Here is an 18481-nt window from a genome sequence, read left to right as displayed (position 1 = left end):
CACGGCGAAGGTGAAAATGGACTAGAATTATGTCCCGGCATGCTTTGCGATGAAACAACCGTGAAGGCACGTATTAAGGAAGTGCTGCACTTTGTGACAAAATGTCTGTTAGTCGACTATGGTAAGTCAGTTAGATAATTACCAATGCCTTTGAATTGACTTTTTGAATAAATAGTAGTGTAATCAAGTCATTAAAAACAATTTAAAGGTCAGAATAATAATTTTCTGCCTTGGTTTTGGTGCAGTCCAGTCCCAAACGTTCAAAAAAATGTTTGCTTGTTGCTGTGTTGGTTGTGTGTGAAAGGGGGGGGGGGGGGGGCGGGGGCGGGGTGAGGGACTGTATGCATTGTACACACACATTATTAATTTGTTGTTTATAGTAGACCTATGTGAACATATATATTATTATGTAGATCTAGATTTACACTACAGTATTATTAGAGTCTAGACCCTAGTCTAGAAATAGAATTCTAGATCTAGATCTTAGATTTTGGTATTTGCCTCCCTAATTATGGCTTGACCTGGGTTCTGGGTGGGGGGGGGGGGGGGGGGGGGGGAGGCACATAGAACTTTAGCGTACAATTAGCGCATGCACAAATCGTTCATCCGATCTCAGCAAATCACAGCCTCATTTTACTAAAGTGGCGCCGACAAGGGCCCTTTATTTTTGCTATAGTCTAGCTGTTTTCCATTTACTCCATGCTAAGATATTTATGCGATGAGCAAGCTTGCGAGTTTCCGTTTTTTTTGCTTAAATTCAAAGCCACTCGAGCGGATCGGCCAATGAGAGCGCGTAAACTCACTTTACAGCGCTCAATGCGCAACGTTCTTTGTGGGGGGGGGGGGGGGGGTGGGGTGGAGCTTTTAGTTTTTGCCTTGGCCATACAGGACTAGACCCTAGTATATATAGCATGTAACAAATCATAACTGGAAAATTAGAAATGGGAACTCTTATAGTCCAGATAAAACTAAAAGATTTCAGTCTAAAATTTCAGCCTAAAACCCTAGGCTAGTAATAGTACGTCATGCCTAACTAGTTTTGGGGATATAATTATAAATGAGGTCAGAACATTCATTGTGTATCAGTAATCACCATCTCTCGATCCATTATGAGCTGGCTATTTTGTTTGTTCCGTGTTACAGGCGAGGGTTCTCATCGCGGTTGCCTATCAACCAAACACTCCTAAGTTACAGAAGAACTTGGAGACAGCCTCAGAGATGTATCATCAGCTATAGCAAGACGGATGGAGAGATCCTCACAGTCAAACAGAGTGAGTATAATGGGTTATCCGACAAATGCTCTGATGCTAATTGATCCAGCAACAATTGCTCCAAGGTCAATTTACTACATGAAGTGACTTTATAGCTTAAGCCCTTGATCCACGTTACACTATAGCCTACTGTCTACATCAAATCCTAACTCTCATCCTAACCCTAAGTCCTAACCCTAGCCTTCAAGTTCAAGTTTTACTTTCACATCTGATTAAAAAAAAAAGTACAATTTACCGTATATGCATACCATAAAACCAAACCTTAAGATAAAACATCTTCAATTTAAATCATAATGTGGTGGGAAAAAACAGAGGCCAATGGCCTATCAAGGTTATTCCCAAAGATATAACCTTATTGTAATCATAAACCTAACCCTCTATCTTTGATGATTTTAAAACCAGAGCTATTGTTGCTCTGGCAAAATGGATCACTATGAGAACAGGGTAATTTTTATGGTACCAGATAATCAAAAGAACCTCCACCAAAATCATAAGTAATGTGCTTTTATGAGATAATGGTCCATAAGGTTTTAGGAGTGGCAGTAGTACCGCTTCTCCTTTGTAGTTTTGGCTCTCATACTACCATGGTTTCTTTATTTCAAACATAGAGTTGATATGATTTCCTTGGGCACCGGAAATCATACTCATTTATAGGTCAGATCATGGAACACCAACAAAATCCTTCCCGTAGAGATTGCCTGATTGCCTTCATGGGTTTACTTCTAAGCATGTATGTGTACAAGTGTCACAACTATGCCCCTCAATATTCTATGATTTCAAAGAAAATGTATGCCATCTATCAAGATCCAATCTATTTATAAATGACCCTGCTTGAGAAGGAATGCCAACTAAAGTCAGTTGTTTGGTTTGTCATGGGGCGTTCATATTTTGTGGTCATATAAACCTTTCAGATTTGTTTGTTTAAATGAATGCTCACTCAAATGAGCTGATCAGTGTAATATCATTAGGATGTAATTTCCTGTAGTCCTATTCTTCCCCATCCAAAACAGCAGCTTTATTTTGTAATATGCCTACATCTACTACTGATCACACTAGAATATACTCAAAATTCTAAGTTTTATGATACTCGATCAGTCCTAAGTAACAGGCTAGTTTCAGATTACAGTTAGGGCATGTTCAGCTAAAAGAAATGATTTATATGTGACCCGCCATAAAAACTATCTCCAAGTATTTCTGGTAATGCGTGTCCACAGATCAGTAAAAGTTGCATGTGCAAATTTGGGTCATCTGTACCATCTACTAAGTTACTAACTGGCTTATTAGGTCAGTACCATGATGATGATCATCAAGTTTTTCTTGTTAAAGATAAAGACCAGTTATGGTCATGTGATTGCATTGTGAAAGAAACGTTGTGGAATTGATCAGAAAAGGTTGATCATCTAGCATATAAGTATTGGTGTGTACTGCAAGGTTCTGGAATCATCAAAATGATAAGAAATTTGGCCCAGTCTTGGTAAAGTTACAAGCACTGTACACAGAAAGATGTATATGGGACTCTGCAACACGTGGAAAACACGTGCGCGATATCTACCAGGTCCAAATATTTTACCAAATATATCAATTAGTAGGCGGTTTCTCGCGTATTTAGTCAAAACATATTCTTTCACATAATTGGTAATAAGAGCTTCCATTTCATTTTTGAGAGGGGGGCGTTTCCAAAACTGATCTATACCTTTAATCTTCATTTAAGATAAATCTGTAGAAAAGACCTTGAGTGTCTGGCACTTCAATACTTTGAAATAAGTTTACATCTACTGATGATTACAATTCACAATTTTCAAATGATTCAAATGAACATTTATTTTCTTCCATTCAATTTGACAACATATTTAACATCTGTTTAAACAATACAATTCATACATAGGAACATAAATATAATTAAAGAACTTGTATTACAAGGAAGCAGGCGCGAAACCTGATAAACAGAGCTTGTAATGGGTATGCCCGAATACACAAATACATAATATACATTATAAATGGAAGAAAGGAAGAAAGGAAGGAAGAAAGGGATAGCCAAAGAGGAGAGGAGGATAGAGAGCTTGAATGTTTCTGTTTATATGTTTGTATCAATAGTGAGGAAGAAAATGGTGGAGTTTACTGGAGCACAGAAGCAGTGGAGGTATGTATACATAGTTTATGCTTATCATTTTTGTATTGAAAATTTGGGAGATTGTGAGAAAAAGAAATCAACTTTATTCAATTATATCATTTAAAATAAGCAGTATTTTTACTTGTTTTATAATGAAATTGATTTAAAATAGAAAATAGTTGTCATATTTTTGAGTAGTTTCAAAATTATTTGTTCTGTTATATAAGCACTTAATTCTTTCTGATGCAAAACAGAAGGTCCTAATCCAAATATCTCTTGGGGGGGGGGGGTGGGTGGGGGTTAGACTAGAAGACGGTAGTAGTACTCAAATCAAATCCAAGGAAACTTCACATTCATCTCCATTCATCCATATGACCTTTAAACTTCATTTATATTACCTTTGACCTTCATTATCCAGTCTGGATGGGAAGAATGCAGACCGGTCAGCACTGTCCAGCCTCTTGGCCCAAGACCAGACGGGATTGGAGCCCCGGAAGATTTCCGACAGCTACGATGAGATCTGCATCCCACTCTCTGACCCTGTCCAAAGAGACAAATACATGAACATGTATAACAGCATCCGTATTGGAAGGATACTGGAAGACATTGATATGTTTGGTGGTGAGTATTTGCAGATGAGCTGTAGGCAGAGATGGTTAAACACCAGGGGAGTGTTTCACAAAGACTAAGATCGACTTTAAGTTTTGACTTAAATATGGCAGGCCATTCATGTCACTGGTTGCTCTCACCATCGGTCTCTCAATTATGATCTTTTGATATATTTTCCTTTAATAATGCACTATCAAAAAAGCTGAATTCTGTAGATGTGTGACCATGATTTGTACGTCCCTTGAGAGACCATTGCCAGTAAATGGTGAGAGCAAACAGTGGCATGAACGGCCTGTCATAGTTAAGTCCGACTTAAAGTCGATCTTAGTCTTTGTGAAACACTCCCCAGACTGGACTCTGGAGATGTGAAGGTTGTGGGTTCAAGCCCCAGCACAGCCCCTACATCCATTGGCGAAATCCTTAGGTACACTTTATACTCTGGATCCAAGTGCATGTGTAATCAATGTTTATTCCGTAGTAAGGACATTTCTTAATGTTAAAGCAGCATCACAGCTGCTTTGCTTCATACTGAGGTCATAGGTCATTAGGTCATAACCCTGGAGTGCTAGGAGTGATACACCTGACAGACATGAGCAAAACACAGTATATTTTTTTCCCTCAAATTTAAAGGTAAACATTCTTCCTTATATTTGTCATTGAATGCTTTCACAATGAAGAGAAAAGAAAGACCAAAGGTCATTTGTCATTGTACTTGTATATGTCATATGAATATTCATTGAATATTTCATTTTGTGTTTTGTACCTAAGCTTTCTCTCTTTCTCTCTCTCTCTCTCTCTCTCTTTCTCTCTCCTCTCTCTCACCTTTTCTTCCGGCTGTCTTCTCTTTTCATTGCTATTATGTTCTCTTTCATACATATATCTTTCATTATTTATCTACCTATTACTCTCTCTATCTCTCTCTCTCTCTATCTCCCTCTCTCTCACCTTTTCTTCCGGCTGTCTTCTAATATGTTCTCTAACATGTATCTTTCATTATTTATCTACCTATAACTCTCTATATCTCTCTCATTTTCTTCTCACAGTGTGGTTATGTTACAGACACAGCAAGCCAGCCAAAGCAATAGATATTTCTACCTTTAACTCTCTATCTCTATCTCTCTCATTTTCTTCTCACAGTGTGGTTATGTTACAGACACAGCAAGCCAGCCAAAGCAATAGAAGTTTCTCCTCTTGTGATTGTGACTGGCCTTGTAGACAGAATAGGTATGTTAACACATTGCTTACTGGAACCTGATGGTCCCTGTGTTAAGTCTATAGGAATTAGATAATTCAGTAGTCAACGGGTTAAGCCCCAACCTGATATGAGGTGGCGAACAGCCTATGTAACAACAACAAGGAAAAATAATTGCAGCAAAATAAAAATGTCAAAATAAAAATGCCTTTTAATCTTCACTTTTTGTGGTACTTTCTTGGAACTTATGGCATAAAAACTCATCTATGTGGCTGATTGAGGTTTGTAAGAATAACAGATGTTATCAATAAGTGATGCTGTATCTGTGGTTATTCTAGTGGATTTAGAAAAGCGGGATGAAAATAATTTAAGAGGAACAATTCCAGAAAATCATTTATGTTTGGGGTTGAATCCTACTTCATAAGATCAACATTATAATCCCCAAGAGATAACATTTTTATGCCTCCGTTACGAAGTAGCCGGAGGCATTATGTTTTCGGGTTGTCCGTCCGTCCGTCCGTACGTACGTACATACGTCCCGTTCTTGTGATCGCGTTATCTGAAGAACCGATTGATGGATTCCTGCCAAACTTTGGTGTGTGTGTGTGTGTATTTGGGTTTTTACAGACGTGTATCAATCAGATATGATTATTTACGTCTGGGGACCGACTTTTAACGTCACCATCCGAAAGACGTGACTCAGTTTTGAACCTGCGTTCTCGGCTGAATCAACTTTCGTCATGTATGTATCTTGCAGAGCCGATGAACTGATTAGATTTTGGGGTCACGAGGTCAAAGGTCAAAGGTCACAGGGCTCATTAGGTATGCAAAAACAGCTCGTGATCGCGTTATCTGAAGAACCGATTGATGGATTCCTGCCAAACTTTGGTTATGTATGTATCTTGCAGAGCCAATGAACTGATTAGATTTTGGGGTCATGAGGTTAAAGGTCAAAGGTCACAGGGCTCATTATGTATGCATAAACAGCTTGTGATCGCGTTATCTCAAGAACCGATTGATGGATTGCTGCCAAACTTAGGTCATGTATGTTACTTGCAGAGCCGATGAACTGATTAGATTTAGTGGTCATGAGGTCAAAGGTCAAAGGCCACAGCACACATTATGTATGCAAAAACAGCTTGTGATCGCATTATCTCAAGAACCGATTGATGGATTCCTGCCAAAATTAGGTCATGTATGTTACTTGCAGAGCCAATGAACTGAGTAGATTCTTGGTTCATAAGGTCAAAGGTCAAAGATCATGGGCTCATTATGTATGCAAAAATAGCTTGTGAACGCATTCTCATTAGAACTGACAGATGGATTACTATTTAACTCAGGACATCTTGCAGAGCCAATGAACTGAGTAGATTTTAGGGTCATGAGGTCGAAGATCAAAGGGTCATATATGTATATGAGAAATTGCTTGTAATCACGATATTCTGAGAACCTGTCAATGGATTACAATTGAACTTGAATTTGAAAAATTTCTTCTGTTTTGGTTTGTAAAATTGCTCTATGACGGAGGCATCATTTTCGACTGCGCGCAGTCGAATTCCATCTAGTTTTAAAAATAATGTTCTTCAAATGTATGTATCTTGAACACTTGAATTTAATTGAGTACACATTAATTGTGGCCTGCTTTACTTTCAGACATTTATTATTTTTTGTAAAGAGGTGCAGCGCCACCTGTTGGGCAAAAACATACGATAAGAGATGAAACGATCTCAGAAGGCTGAATGTATGCAGCGACGGTGAGAGAAACCAGAATATAACAGCTTCAGTGTGTAAACAACCCACTGTCTCTAAGAGTAGTTTATTGGGAGTCATAGTTGGATACTTCAACAATCCTCGCTTTCCATGCCTTCACTTGTGAAATAGTTTTAGATATCCCTCTGTAGTTCACTGTGTCAGTTTGTACTACCAACATCAGGGGGGGCATTTCACAAAACTTGTCATCAGTGACAATTGACAGTTTTTGTTATAAGCTACTGAAATCCTTGATTTTGATTGGTTATCAGCAGATTTGTCACTGATGCCTTCTTATCAATGTTTTTATTAGGGCTATAAGGGCCTTGGGAGCAAGAAATTACTTTAACTGGCGACAGCTACTTTGTGGTAACTTCAAAACAGGAATAATTTTATTCCCATTACACATTTCATCTTTCATGTTTTGCTTGTCAGACATGAGCACCATTGACATCATACCTGACAAGGATCTACGGCTGACTGGTCACGTGACCTGGGTCGGCAAAACATCAATAGAGGTCACCATCAACCTTGAGCAGGTCAGAGGTCAACCAAATGACATGGTTTGATTACTATTTACCTGTATTGATCATCTTTAGTAAGCTGCGAGTGTGGACTTTATCAAAGGGACTTTTAATAGTAGTTTTACACAGGCACTGAGGTTTCTTTCAGTTTTTGAGGCATGTGGTGCATCATCTATATTAGTTGTTGAAATTGTTGAAATTAAAGGAAACTTTGATATTTCCCCACCAACCTAAATTGTATCCCTTTTTCAAATCTATTGTAGCTGGATCATGTAATATTTGTGGGCTTTTCCTTTTATTAGTGGAGTGGCAACTTATCAAGACTTGAGGTTAATGAACCAGTTTTGAGTAAGAGTAGTAGCAAGTTGTACTATAACAGTAAATAGAAGTATGGTACAAAAAACACACGGTCACATTTTGAGGATACACATGGAATTTGACTTGTTTATTAAAGTAAGTTCATGATTTGTAAAGTCATAGTACAGTAATAGGAACTAGGAGATACATGTATATGTTCAAAAGTTGTTAATGTCTTTCATGTCTTACATGTATAACGTTTTTCTCTTCAGATGATTGACAGCTCATATTCTAAGATCTTGGAGGCCAAGATTGTCAATGTTGCTAGGGATCCTCTCAACAAAAGGTGAAAGGTCAATTTTTTCTCTAGCAAATTAGTTCCAAACTTCTGTTGAGATAATGATATGCCAATTATGTTTGTTGTTGCAAACTAAAACCCTGGATACTGTAGGCAATGTTTACAGTCATGTAAATGTTGAAAGCACTGCATTGATTATGAAATATTAATAATAATAACCTTTAAAGCAATTATGCTGCCTGTTTGATATGAATAATATTGCTGTCTTTTAACTGTATAGCATAACACACACTTCTTCCCTTAAAGTTCTGGGACCCATTTCACAAAGCCTTTTTTCAATGACAAATGACTAAAATCAGTTAAAAATCTGCCGATAACCAATCAGAAGCAAGGATTTCAGTAGCTTATAACAAAAACTGTCAATTGCCACTGATGACAAGTTTGTGAAACGCCCCCCAGAATAGCGAATCAAGAGAGATAGAATAAAGATTTTTGGCTTGCATCTCATCAGAGTAAACCATAAGAGTGAACAGAAAGCTGAAATTGGCCGATATAAATGGAAAATAAACGAACATATTGTCTGAAATATAACAGGACCTGTCAAAGAATAAAACCTTGAGTTTGATGGAGCCACCCTGTTCAAATAAAATAGCATCTGAGGAACTAACACTTTAACAAGCTCTGCTTCAAGTTATTTCCTCTTTTCTCGTGCTTTTTCCATTATATTTCTCATTTCATTGCATATTTAATGTGATATAATTATTCTTGTATTATGTTTTGCATGAGAAATAAAATCATTTGAATCATTTGTCTCTCTGGTACACCTTTCTTCAATTGATCATTCATCTCTTCTTTTTCTCGAATTCTTTCCTTTCCTTTCCTTTCCAGACCAGCCTTTATCAACCCATTGGTTGCTGAGTCAGAGGAAGAATCAGAGGAACTGATTGCAGGCAATGCAAGGAAGGTAGCCAGACAGGAAAGGTCTAAGGCCTCACTGTTGAAGACCGCCCCCGTGACTGAGGAGCGAGAAATCATACACAAAATGTTTGTGGAATCACTACCTGTAGGGTATGTACATGTATGAGTAGTTTGGTGACTCGAGTCTTGAGTTTACTAGACTCGACTCAAGTATAAAGGGACTCAATTTGAGGCTTGATCTCCTGTTAATGTGACTCAATTTGAGGCTTGATCTCCTGTTAATGTGACTCAACTTTGAGACTTGATCTCCTGTTAATGTGACTCAACTTTGAGACTTGATCTCCTGTTAATGTGACTCAACTTTGAGACTTGATCTCCTGTTAATATGACTCAACTTTGAGACTTGATCTCCTGTTAATGTGACTCAACTTTGAGGCTTGATCTCCTGTTAATGTGACTCAATTTGAGACTTGATCTCCTGTTAATGTGACTCAACTTTGGACTTGACCCCAGACAGGAGACAGTTAATTAGGCCTCTCTTTTGAAGACTTTCACCACGACCGATGAGCGAGAGATCATATGTCGGATGTTTGTTGAATCACTCCCTGTTGGGGATGTACCTGAACCAGTTTTGTTACGACTTGAGTAAGCTATATATAGAAGTATACTAGACTGGACTGGACTCAATCGCAGTTAGAAGAGACCCCCTGTTGACTTGACTTAGCTCTGGACCTGACCTGACCCCAGACAGACAGGAGAGGGCTGTAAGAGAACAAATGTAATACACCAGTTTACGGTTACAACAGTGCGCATGCGCAGACATGGGCGCCATTTTGATAGAAGGGTAAACAAATGACCTCTAGAGGTCAGTGGCTTACGCGTAAATTAAGATAGCGCCCATGCAAATTAGATGTGAGCGCACAGCGCAGGCAGTGACGCAACCATACATGCGCATCTGAAAACATTGATGACACTGCCTGCGCTGTGCGCTCACATCATATTTGCATGGACGCTTTCTTACTTTACGCGTAAAGTTTTGTTTTGTTTACCCGTATATTAAAATGGCGCCCATAACCGTAAACTGGTGTATTAAAGGAGGATACTCAATCTATCTTCATCAAAGATAAAGGGTCAGGGTCTGGGTTGAAATTCAGTTTTAGAGTTAGGTTAAAGGTGAGGGTGAATGGGAATAATGTTGGGTCCAGGGTTTGAGGTAGGAATGCAGTTTGTGTAGGATATTAACTGAGGGGGGGGGGGGAGGAGGGGGGCTATTGTCACTGGATCATGTATGTGTCCTACAACCTGAAGGAGGCCTGTTTTTACAAAGGTTTAATTGTTTAATGATTAATATTATTTATATTTATTGGCATTTTTATAGCGCCGTCTATCTAGAAATTCTATTCCGAGGTGCATTAATTATTACCCTGGCTTTAGCCTAGCTGCCATTACAGCGCTCCAGCACTTCAAGGAATTAATTCCTGCCAGGTACCCATTTACCTCACCTGGGTCGAGTGTGGCAAATGAAGATTAATACCTTGGCTTTCATCTCCTTTTCAGGGCATCGTCATTCTCTCATCGTATCAAACCAGACAACGCTACATGGATGGATGAAACCAAACTTAAGAATGTCATTATCTGCTTCCCACAGGTAAAAATCAGTGGATCAAGTTACATGAGTGACAGAATCTGATTTGATTAGACTTAAAGATAAAGACCAGTTTTGGAAATGCCCCACTCTCAAAAAATGAAATAGAAGCTCTTATTACCAATCATGTGAAAGAATATGTTTTGACTAATACGTGATCATATAAATTTTGCCGAGAAACCGCCTACTAATTGATATATTTGGTAAATTATTATATCTATTTGGATCTGATAGAAATGGCGCATGTGTCGCGCACGTGTCGCGTAGTCCCATATACATCTTTCTGTGTACAGTGCTTGTAACTTTACCAAGACTGGGCCAAATTTCTGATCATCGGATGATTCCAGAACCTTGCAATACCAAGGCAACTAATGCAGAAGTGATTGCCTTATTTTTGTTAAGCGTCAGGACAGACACCCCCCATCATCATATTACTCTAATCTGGTAAGCTTTTGTTTCCCATGCTGCAAGCTTCTCCAGACCTTCATCATAGCTGCTGCTTACTTTTTTAATACAGTACGGAAGTGTGGTATCGTACATTCATGAAAGAGGTATACTGGTGTAAGTCAGGACCTTTTCAGTACAAGGCTGTACTTTAACCACTGAGCCATCGTGCCTCCTTTGAAGTGGTGTAATATATGCTTTGAATGTGGACAAAATTTGCTAAATCTTTGTGGAAATAAATTTAAATGACGATGAGCTAACTCCTTCAATTTTCCGTTAAGTGACCCTCTTGTAGAAATTGTTGTTAAACAAGGATAGTTTTTTAATGGGTTTTTTTTCTTCACAGGAGAGGAATCTATTTAACAAGATCTTTGGAGGTTTCCTGATGCGCCAAGCCCTGGAGCTAGCCTTTGCCAGTGCAACTCTACACTCGTGAGTTTTATCCTCAGAATGTTGGCAAACCCACATGGGGACAACTTTTGTGATGTCCCCATTAGGCCTAAAAAAAAAATGTTGTATTGCCCTTTGCAACCGACCCCAAAAATCTTGAAATTTACGGTCGGCTTTTTTTTAAAAAACATTTTTTTGAGAATTTTTTCCTAAAGAGGGAGAAGAAAAAGGAGAAGATTTTGTGACCGACCAATGTTTTGGCACCTAAAGGACGATACAACCTTCATCTTTTTTAGGCCTTATAATTATATGAAGAGATTTTGCATGAAGGTTTTTCCACATCAAAACCAAGATTCAATTTTTTAAAATGATATTTGCTCTGATTCTTCTTATTCTATTTGTCTGAAATTCCTGTCCTGGTTGTATGTGCGTGATGAAGGAATCACAAGTTTTTAGTGAATTTTTCTCTTCTAATTTTTTGTAGGTGATAATTTTCATCCTGTGATTGTACAAAACAAAGTGGAAATCTGCATGCTCTGTCATTTATTGCAAACTTTGGCACACTTGGTTTACTCTCTTTAAAAAAAATGTCTCCCCATACACAGCCATGGCAGGATTCGCATAGCAGCCATCGACAACATTCTCTTCCAGAAACCAGTCGAAGTGGGGTCATTCCTCTTCTTTCTGTCTGAGGTGAGTTACGATGCTAAAGCAGAAACTTATTCATTTAGGCATGGGGTGCACCCTCATGCCTCTCTGTAGCCATACCACTGTCCACAGGGGTGATAGTGAGCACTAAAAAAAAATAGGTTTTTTGTTTTCCCGTCAACCACGCCCCCCTTGAGTAAAAAAAAAAAAAAGAGGATTCGCGGGGAAAAAACGGCATCTAACAACATTCCCCCCTTTCGAATAAGAAAATTGGGACAAAATTAGGAGAAAAAAAGGGCAAAATAGGGAAGAATAGAGAAAATAAGAGGGAAATCGGGAAACCAGGATAAAATAGGGAAGAAGAAAAAAAATTGGTAAAAAAAAAAAAAAAAAAAAAAAAAAAAAAAAATCTGGATTTTTTTTTTTTTTTTTTTTTTTTAAATCGGGAAGGAAAAAAAAATCGGGAAAAAATCGGGAAAAATAAAAAAAATCGGGAAACCGATTTAAATCGGGTTTTTATCAGGCCTGTGTCCAGTATATTAGCATTATTGAAGAAAGTTACTGTCACACTTATTTGCCGTTCTCTTTTGTCATTTCCAAGATTGCGTATACAGAGGGATGTTACATGGAAATCAGAGTTCACTCTGAGGTCGTTGACCCCCGAACAGGAGAGCATGATACGACCAACGTCTTTCATTTTACCATTGTAACAGAGAATCCGGTACCCCTAGTGTGGCCTAAGACATATGGTGGTAAGAACCGGACCTTCATGTTATCTTAGTTGTTGTCCTCCTCTTCATCTTCCTTCTCATTCTCCTACTCCTCCTTCTTGTTCTTTTTCTTTCTTCTACTTCTTCTTCTCATCCTTAACATTAAAGGCATCGTTTAACAGTGTTAAATCTGAGAGGCATGGCCCTATGTGTATTCACTGTCCGTGATATGGTGTGATATTGGTGTGATATTGAAGCCCTAAAAAAATAGTGCCTCAAAACAAAAAGTGCCTCAATAAAGTAAAAATCTTTGAGTGACCGGTTTTACCATACTCATTTTCCCCTATAGACTGTAGTGCTATAAAAACTGTTAGGAAAAACAAATTCTGAAATTCCAATCATAGATATCTTGATAATCAGACTGGCGATTGGCTTGTAAAAGTCATGGGATTCATGTATGACCTAAAGGTTTATAATTATGATTGCAGCATGAGCTAAATCCAGGATTTTTTAAGAATCTGAGGCAAAGTTACCCAATTCCTTTAATCTAAAATCCAATCACAACCCCAGCCACAGACTTTAAAAAACTAATGCCAAGAGAACATATTGCCATCTTTGATGTGTATTTATCTATTTATAGAGGGAGGCTTTTTTAATCGCATACTATAGTCTTCTGGATATGTGAAAAGCATTTTTTAATCAGTATAAGTACTGCAACTATCATTCCTAGCACCATCGCCATGACAAACAGTAATCTCATCTATCATATCCATTTTCTTTTCAGAGTCCATGCTTTACCTTGACGGAAGGAGGCGGTTCCTGGAGTACAAGCGCATCAATCAAGTGACCGACACAAGCACCGTTTCCCTGACCTTCTAACTGCCAAAGACTTGTTAGAGGCATGTTTACATTGTCTTCTGACTGCCAAAAACTCATTAGAGGCGTGTTTACACTGTCTTCCTAGGAGGCATGATGTGTTCAGATTGTAGAGAAAGAAATCAAGGTTACCAGAACTGTCCAAATGACTTTCAAACTGCCCGTAACTTGCAAATGCATGTTTGAGCAGTCTCACAAATATATATAAAGGGATTGTGTGTTCACACTGTGCCATTATAATTGTAATCTGGAAGGAAACATAGAAAGATACCGGTTCGGTCCTGCTCTTTCCTTATTAATACCTCAGTGCTTGTACAGCGCACATCATTGGTGTAGCGTCTCTATGCGCTTAGGCGCCACAGATTTATTCAACTGGCATTCGGAATGCATTTGGAATGCCCTTGTTAATCTTTCTGGAATGTATCCGGAATGCCCCCATTCTAGCCACATTCTCAAAAAATCGATGTGATCTGCGCCTATTGTCTAGAGAACAAATGGGCATTCAGGAATGCATTCTGGAATGCCCCTTTGTTCTCTAGACAATAGGCGCAGATTGCATCGATTTTTTGAGATTTGGGCGATTAAAAATCATCCCGAGACGCTGGTGATCAATCAGATATGCGTGATTTCTAATGCCTGCCAAAGTGACTATACCTCATAGGGTCCGACAGCGCGGCGCACTTTTAGAAGGAATAAGAATCATTTTTCTTTATCTTTTTAAAACCGGGTATAACATTCATTCTCTCAAATTCTGATTTTCTGAAGTTGATAACAGTGAAAAGACGTTGTCTCCTAATTGAAGGGAAAAAATATCTTGGAATTACATTTCAATTTTCCAATAAAAAAAAGTTACGATCGCTTTATTTCTTAACCGTTAAAATGAATTTTGACGCTACAAGCTGGTTTTAATACAAATATTTTCCTGCTCGAAAAAAAATTGCATTTATATAAAATAAATTGTTGTCTTTTCAAATTTCTGCCGACATAGTGTTGGAATATGAATAAGTATCATTTTTTATATAGACAGCGCAGTGCACCTCTTGAAGGAAAAAGAGTTATTTTTATTTATCTTTTTAAACAAGGTAGAACATTCGTTCTCTCAACTTCTAATTTTCTGAAGTTGATAACAGCGGAAACACGTCTCCTAATTGAAGGAAAAAAATATCTTGGTATTACGTTTCCATTTTCCCATAAAAAAGTTGCGGCCGCTTTATTTCTTCCCCAGTAAAATGAATTTTGACGCTACGAATATTAAGGAAGACAAATGTAAAAGGGAAAAAAAGGTGCTGGTAATGCTTGACTATTACTCACTCATATGATGCATATTTCATGCATGAGTGATTAAAAACAATTTGAAGAGACGATACCAAAAAGTTATTTGGCGGGCGGTATGTGAATTTCAAAGGGAAAATTAGATTTCTAGAAAGTTCATTTTCTGGCCTTTCATATGGCAACTCAATCAGGAACAATGAGCCAGGAATAACACAGCTCTGTGTGTTTAAAGTAATGCTTGCATTTCCATAATTTTTCTCTGATTTACTTAGCAGTCTCTTTATGACACCAAGTTGTTTATCACATTAGTATCAGCAGCTGGCTCATGAAAAGAGTCAGAACCGGGTATGTTTATACTGTCTCTCAAAAATGTGATCAGGTATAGTGTGCATCCTTAGCCCCACGTCTCTGGAACAAACTCCCCTCGTTCCTAATAAACAGTACTTCACTCGATTTCTTTAAAAAACAACTGAAAACTTACCTGTACAACTCCTCTTAAACTGTTGATAGTCTAAGAGAGCAGCATCTTGTATCCTCTGGAAAAGGCGCTATATAAATCCAATTATTATTATTATTATACTCTGTGATGATATCGTTTTATGGAAGGTAACATACCTGTTACTACTGTCTTAACAACTTGGCAGGATTAAGAAGAAGCATATCTTTCTAAAACACTGTAAAGACCTAATGTATTCAGACTCTTTAACAATATCGTTTCATGGAAGAAACAACCGGAAGTAGAATGTATGGTAGTCAGATAGCTGCAAGTGACTCTTCTAGTTGAAGTGGTATGTGACCTTCAAACTCTGATTTGTGGTGGTAGTATTCAAAACTCCTGAGCTCATCTTGCCCCAGGAAGCCAACACTACATTCTGCAGTCTATACTTGCATGAATTTGAAGGAATATTGAATATTTAAAACTATATCTGTATTAAAAAATAATTTTAAAAAAATAATTAAAAAAAAACAAATTGAAGGGGAAAAGGCTTTAGGTGCTCAAATAAACTCTCAAATGTGGCAGCGTGCATATCAGGAAAAAAATCCTTCATTCCTATGGAGATTTTTGTCAAGTATTCACATTAAGATTCTATAAAAGGTTTGATAGAACATCAAATATCTGGCAGTACTGAAAACAATAGGGGAAAAGAAGAAAAGAAGTAGAAATAGATGAAAAGCAGCTGAAAATGTGAATTCCCCAAAAATACTGTGATGCATTTTTATCTATAGATAAGTATCTGTCATTGCTGGTATGTTTACAAAAGTAGACATTTTAGTATAAAGATAGTGTTGTGATTGCTTTATAATGGTAGTTGGTGATGCTAAACTGGCGATTGTGAGCTTTAGATTGTTTTATGGTATATTCATGGTATTTGATTGATGAAATGTACTTTTTAATTCGTTTTATTACTGATCATATATTTTGATCAATTTTTGGTGAAAGGTTAATTTGCCACTGCGGAATTACGATCTATGCCAAGTCCATCCTGCTAGATGTATATTATGAAAAATGAAATTATTTTGTAATTGAATTAATGAAAAAAGATCATAATTAAGGAAACATTGACAGATATAGCACATAGAGAGAGAGAGAGAGATAGAGTGAGTAATTAAGTGAGTAACGAAGAACAAAATTGTAGTGCATATATACACTGTACATGTGATTTGAAGACAAAATGAAGGCTGCAGTAGGCTAATTTTGTTCTCATAATATTTATTGTCCAATCTCATGCTGCGTCTAAACTTGGATTGAAACAATTAAGATAATGTAGATATAATATATCATTTTGTTTCCTGTTATGACAATCTTGGTTATTATTACTCTATTTTTACACTTTTAAAATGTATGATATATTTATGCAGTGTATTTCGTTTCTAAGTGGTGCCTTTTTATGTAAAATGCAACATATGTATTTCATAGCTATTATACATGGTTTGTACATAATACTATTTCAGTATTTATTACTTAGAAATCAAGTATGCCATTAGCACCTCTACTTTATCTATTTACTTTCTTTTACCATGAAAATTGGCTTCGTGTATTCATAATTCATAGGCGTGAATTGCAATTTCTCAATATTTATAATTGTATTTCTTGCAATACAAAAATTAAAAAGAATGTTTAAATAGCTTAACTGTGCCTGAGCATTGTATTTTATTCTGAACGGTTATATTTCTCACACAGGGAAGTTTCCTTGCACAACTTGTAGCATGTTGTAAAGTAGAAGTCATAGCAATATGATCTAAAATTGATCACAGCATTTTTCTACTGCAATTAAATGAATCGATTTTCCACCCCCTGGATATATTAATATTGTATGTAATACTTATTGCCAAGTCAGGCAAGCAAATGTGTGTAAGGAGCCAAACACAATTACGTTGCAAGAATGGTGAGTCAATTTGGCTGTAGTTTCTCATCAGTCACAGTGACTGTCATCAAGTCCAACTAATCAGCTTGATCAGCCTAATTCTTCGGTCCATCCATGAGTTTTTCTTCAAATCCTGGACTGCGTCTGTCTATGGAGACTGTACTGTGCCATTTATCCCATCTTATAATTATTATCATCATTGCTGTTTATGAGGAGGCGCGATAGCTCAGTCGGTAGAGCAGTGGTCTTGTAATCCGGTGACCCGGGTTCAAAACCAAGTCGATGGGCTAGTGCCCTTTGGTAAGGCATTAATCCTCATTACCAGGTCCGTCGGAGAGGACCTAAAGCCGTCAGCCGTCTGGTTGCTTACTAACAAGCATTCATGCTTTCTTAGCAGTCGGGTAAAATAACCACCAGCACCACTCTGCGACTAGGATGTAGTCATCTCTTCTCGTGGCTATGATAAGCTCAGTTTGATAGAGGTCTAGTTCCTAGCCCTGAACATCTTTATCCATGCTTGGAACTGCACTTCTTCAAGAGCAGAATCTATGTTGGGAGAGTCGTAATGAGTTCACTTCGTTTTAGAGTATAAAGCCGTGCTAAAAATGAAGGAAAGAAAGTGGAAACCACCCTCTAAAGAGTACCTTGGACGAGAGACGGGAGGGATATAGAAAACAAAGAGACAAAAACAGAATACAGAGAAACAGTGAAGGAGATCTAGAGGATAGCATAATAGTTATGGCTTTGAGTGTGATACAAGAATATATTGCTCAAGCTATGACAATATTGAACGAGTCGAAGACGAGTCCAATTTTTTCAAAGCGAAAACAAAGCCATATAACATTATTATTATCTATATCAGGCTGACTAGCGAAATAACTCAATTTGACTTACAGTACCTCGAATATGGCTTTTTTTGTATGTGATATCGATATCGATATCGATAGTTAAAGTTCCTGGATGACTGAGCAATACAAAAATAAAATTGGTCAGTCGTCCGGGTACTGCACTAAAGATATTGAATACACTGATTTATTGTACCACTTGGAAGCCTATAATCATGAATATTGTGTGTATATGCTTCTGGGAGAAAAATGAGGGAGAGAGAGAGAGAGAAAGAGGGATGGGATGAAAGAAAAAGATTTGTTTATAGAGTGTTATC

At 37.6% G+C, this 18481-nt stretch overlaps 1 protein-coding gene across 1 annotated transcript; it reads left to right on the top strand.

Moving 5' to 3' along the window:
- Positions 1–68: 68 nt before the first annotated feature.
- Positions 69–17254, top strand: LOC115922735 (acyl-coenzyme A thioesterase 9, mitochondrial-like). The gene is made up of 13 exons (XM_030982249.1): positions 69–121; positions 1144–1271; positions 3366–3411; positions 3800–4002; positions 5128–5214; positions 7367–7470; positions 8025–8098; positions 8939–9118; positions 10526–10616; positions 11404–11489; positions 12053–12140; positions 12697–12847; positions 13590–17254. Exons 1-13 carry the CDS (start codon positions 102–104, stop codon positions 13682–13684), a joined length of 1353 nt encoding a protein of 450 aa, XP_030838109.1. The 5' UTR covers positions 69–101; the 3' UTR covers positions 13685–17254.
- The last annotated feature ends 1227 nt before the right edge of the window (positions 17255–18481 follow it).

This window comes from Strongylocentrotus purpuratus, unplaced genomic scaffold (assembly GCF_000002235.5).
Source record: "Strongylocentrotus purpuratus isolate Spur 01 unplaced genomic scaffold, Spur_5.0 spur5_scaffold_12, whole genome shotgun sequence".
Classification (NCBI taxonomy): domain Eukaryota; kingdom Metazoa; phylum Echinodermata; class Echinoidea; order Camarodonta; family Strongylocentrotidae; genus Strongylocentrotus; species Strongylocentrotus purpuratus.
This window is presented reverse-complemented; position numbering and strand designations above follow the sequence as displayed.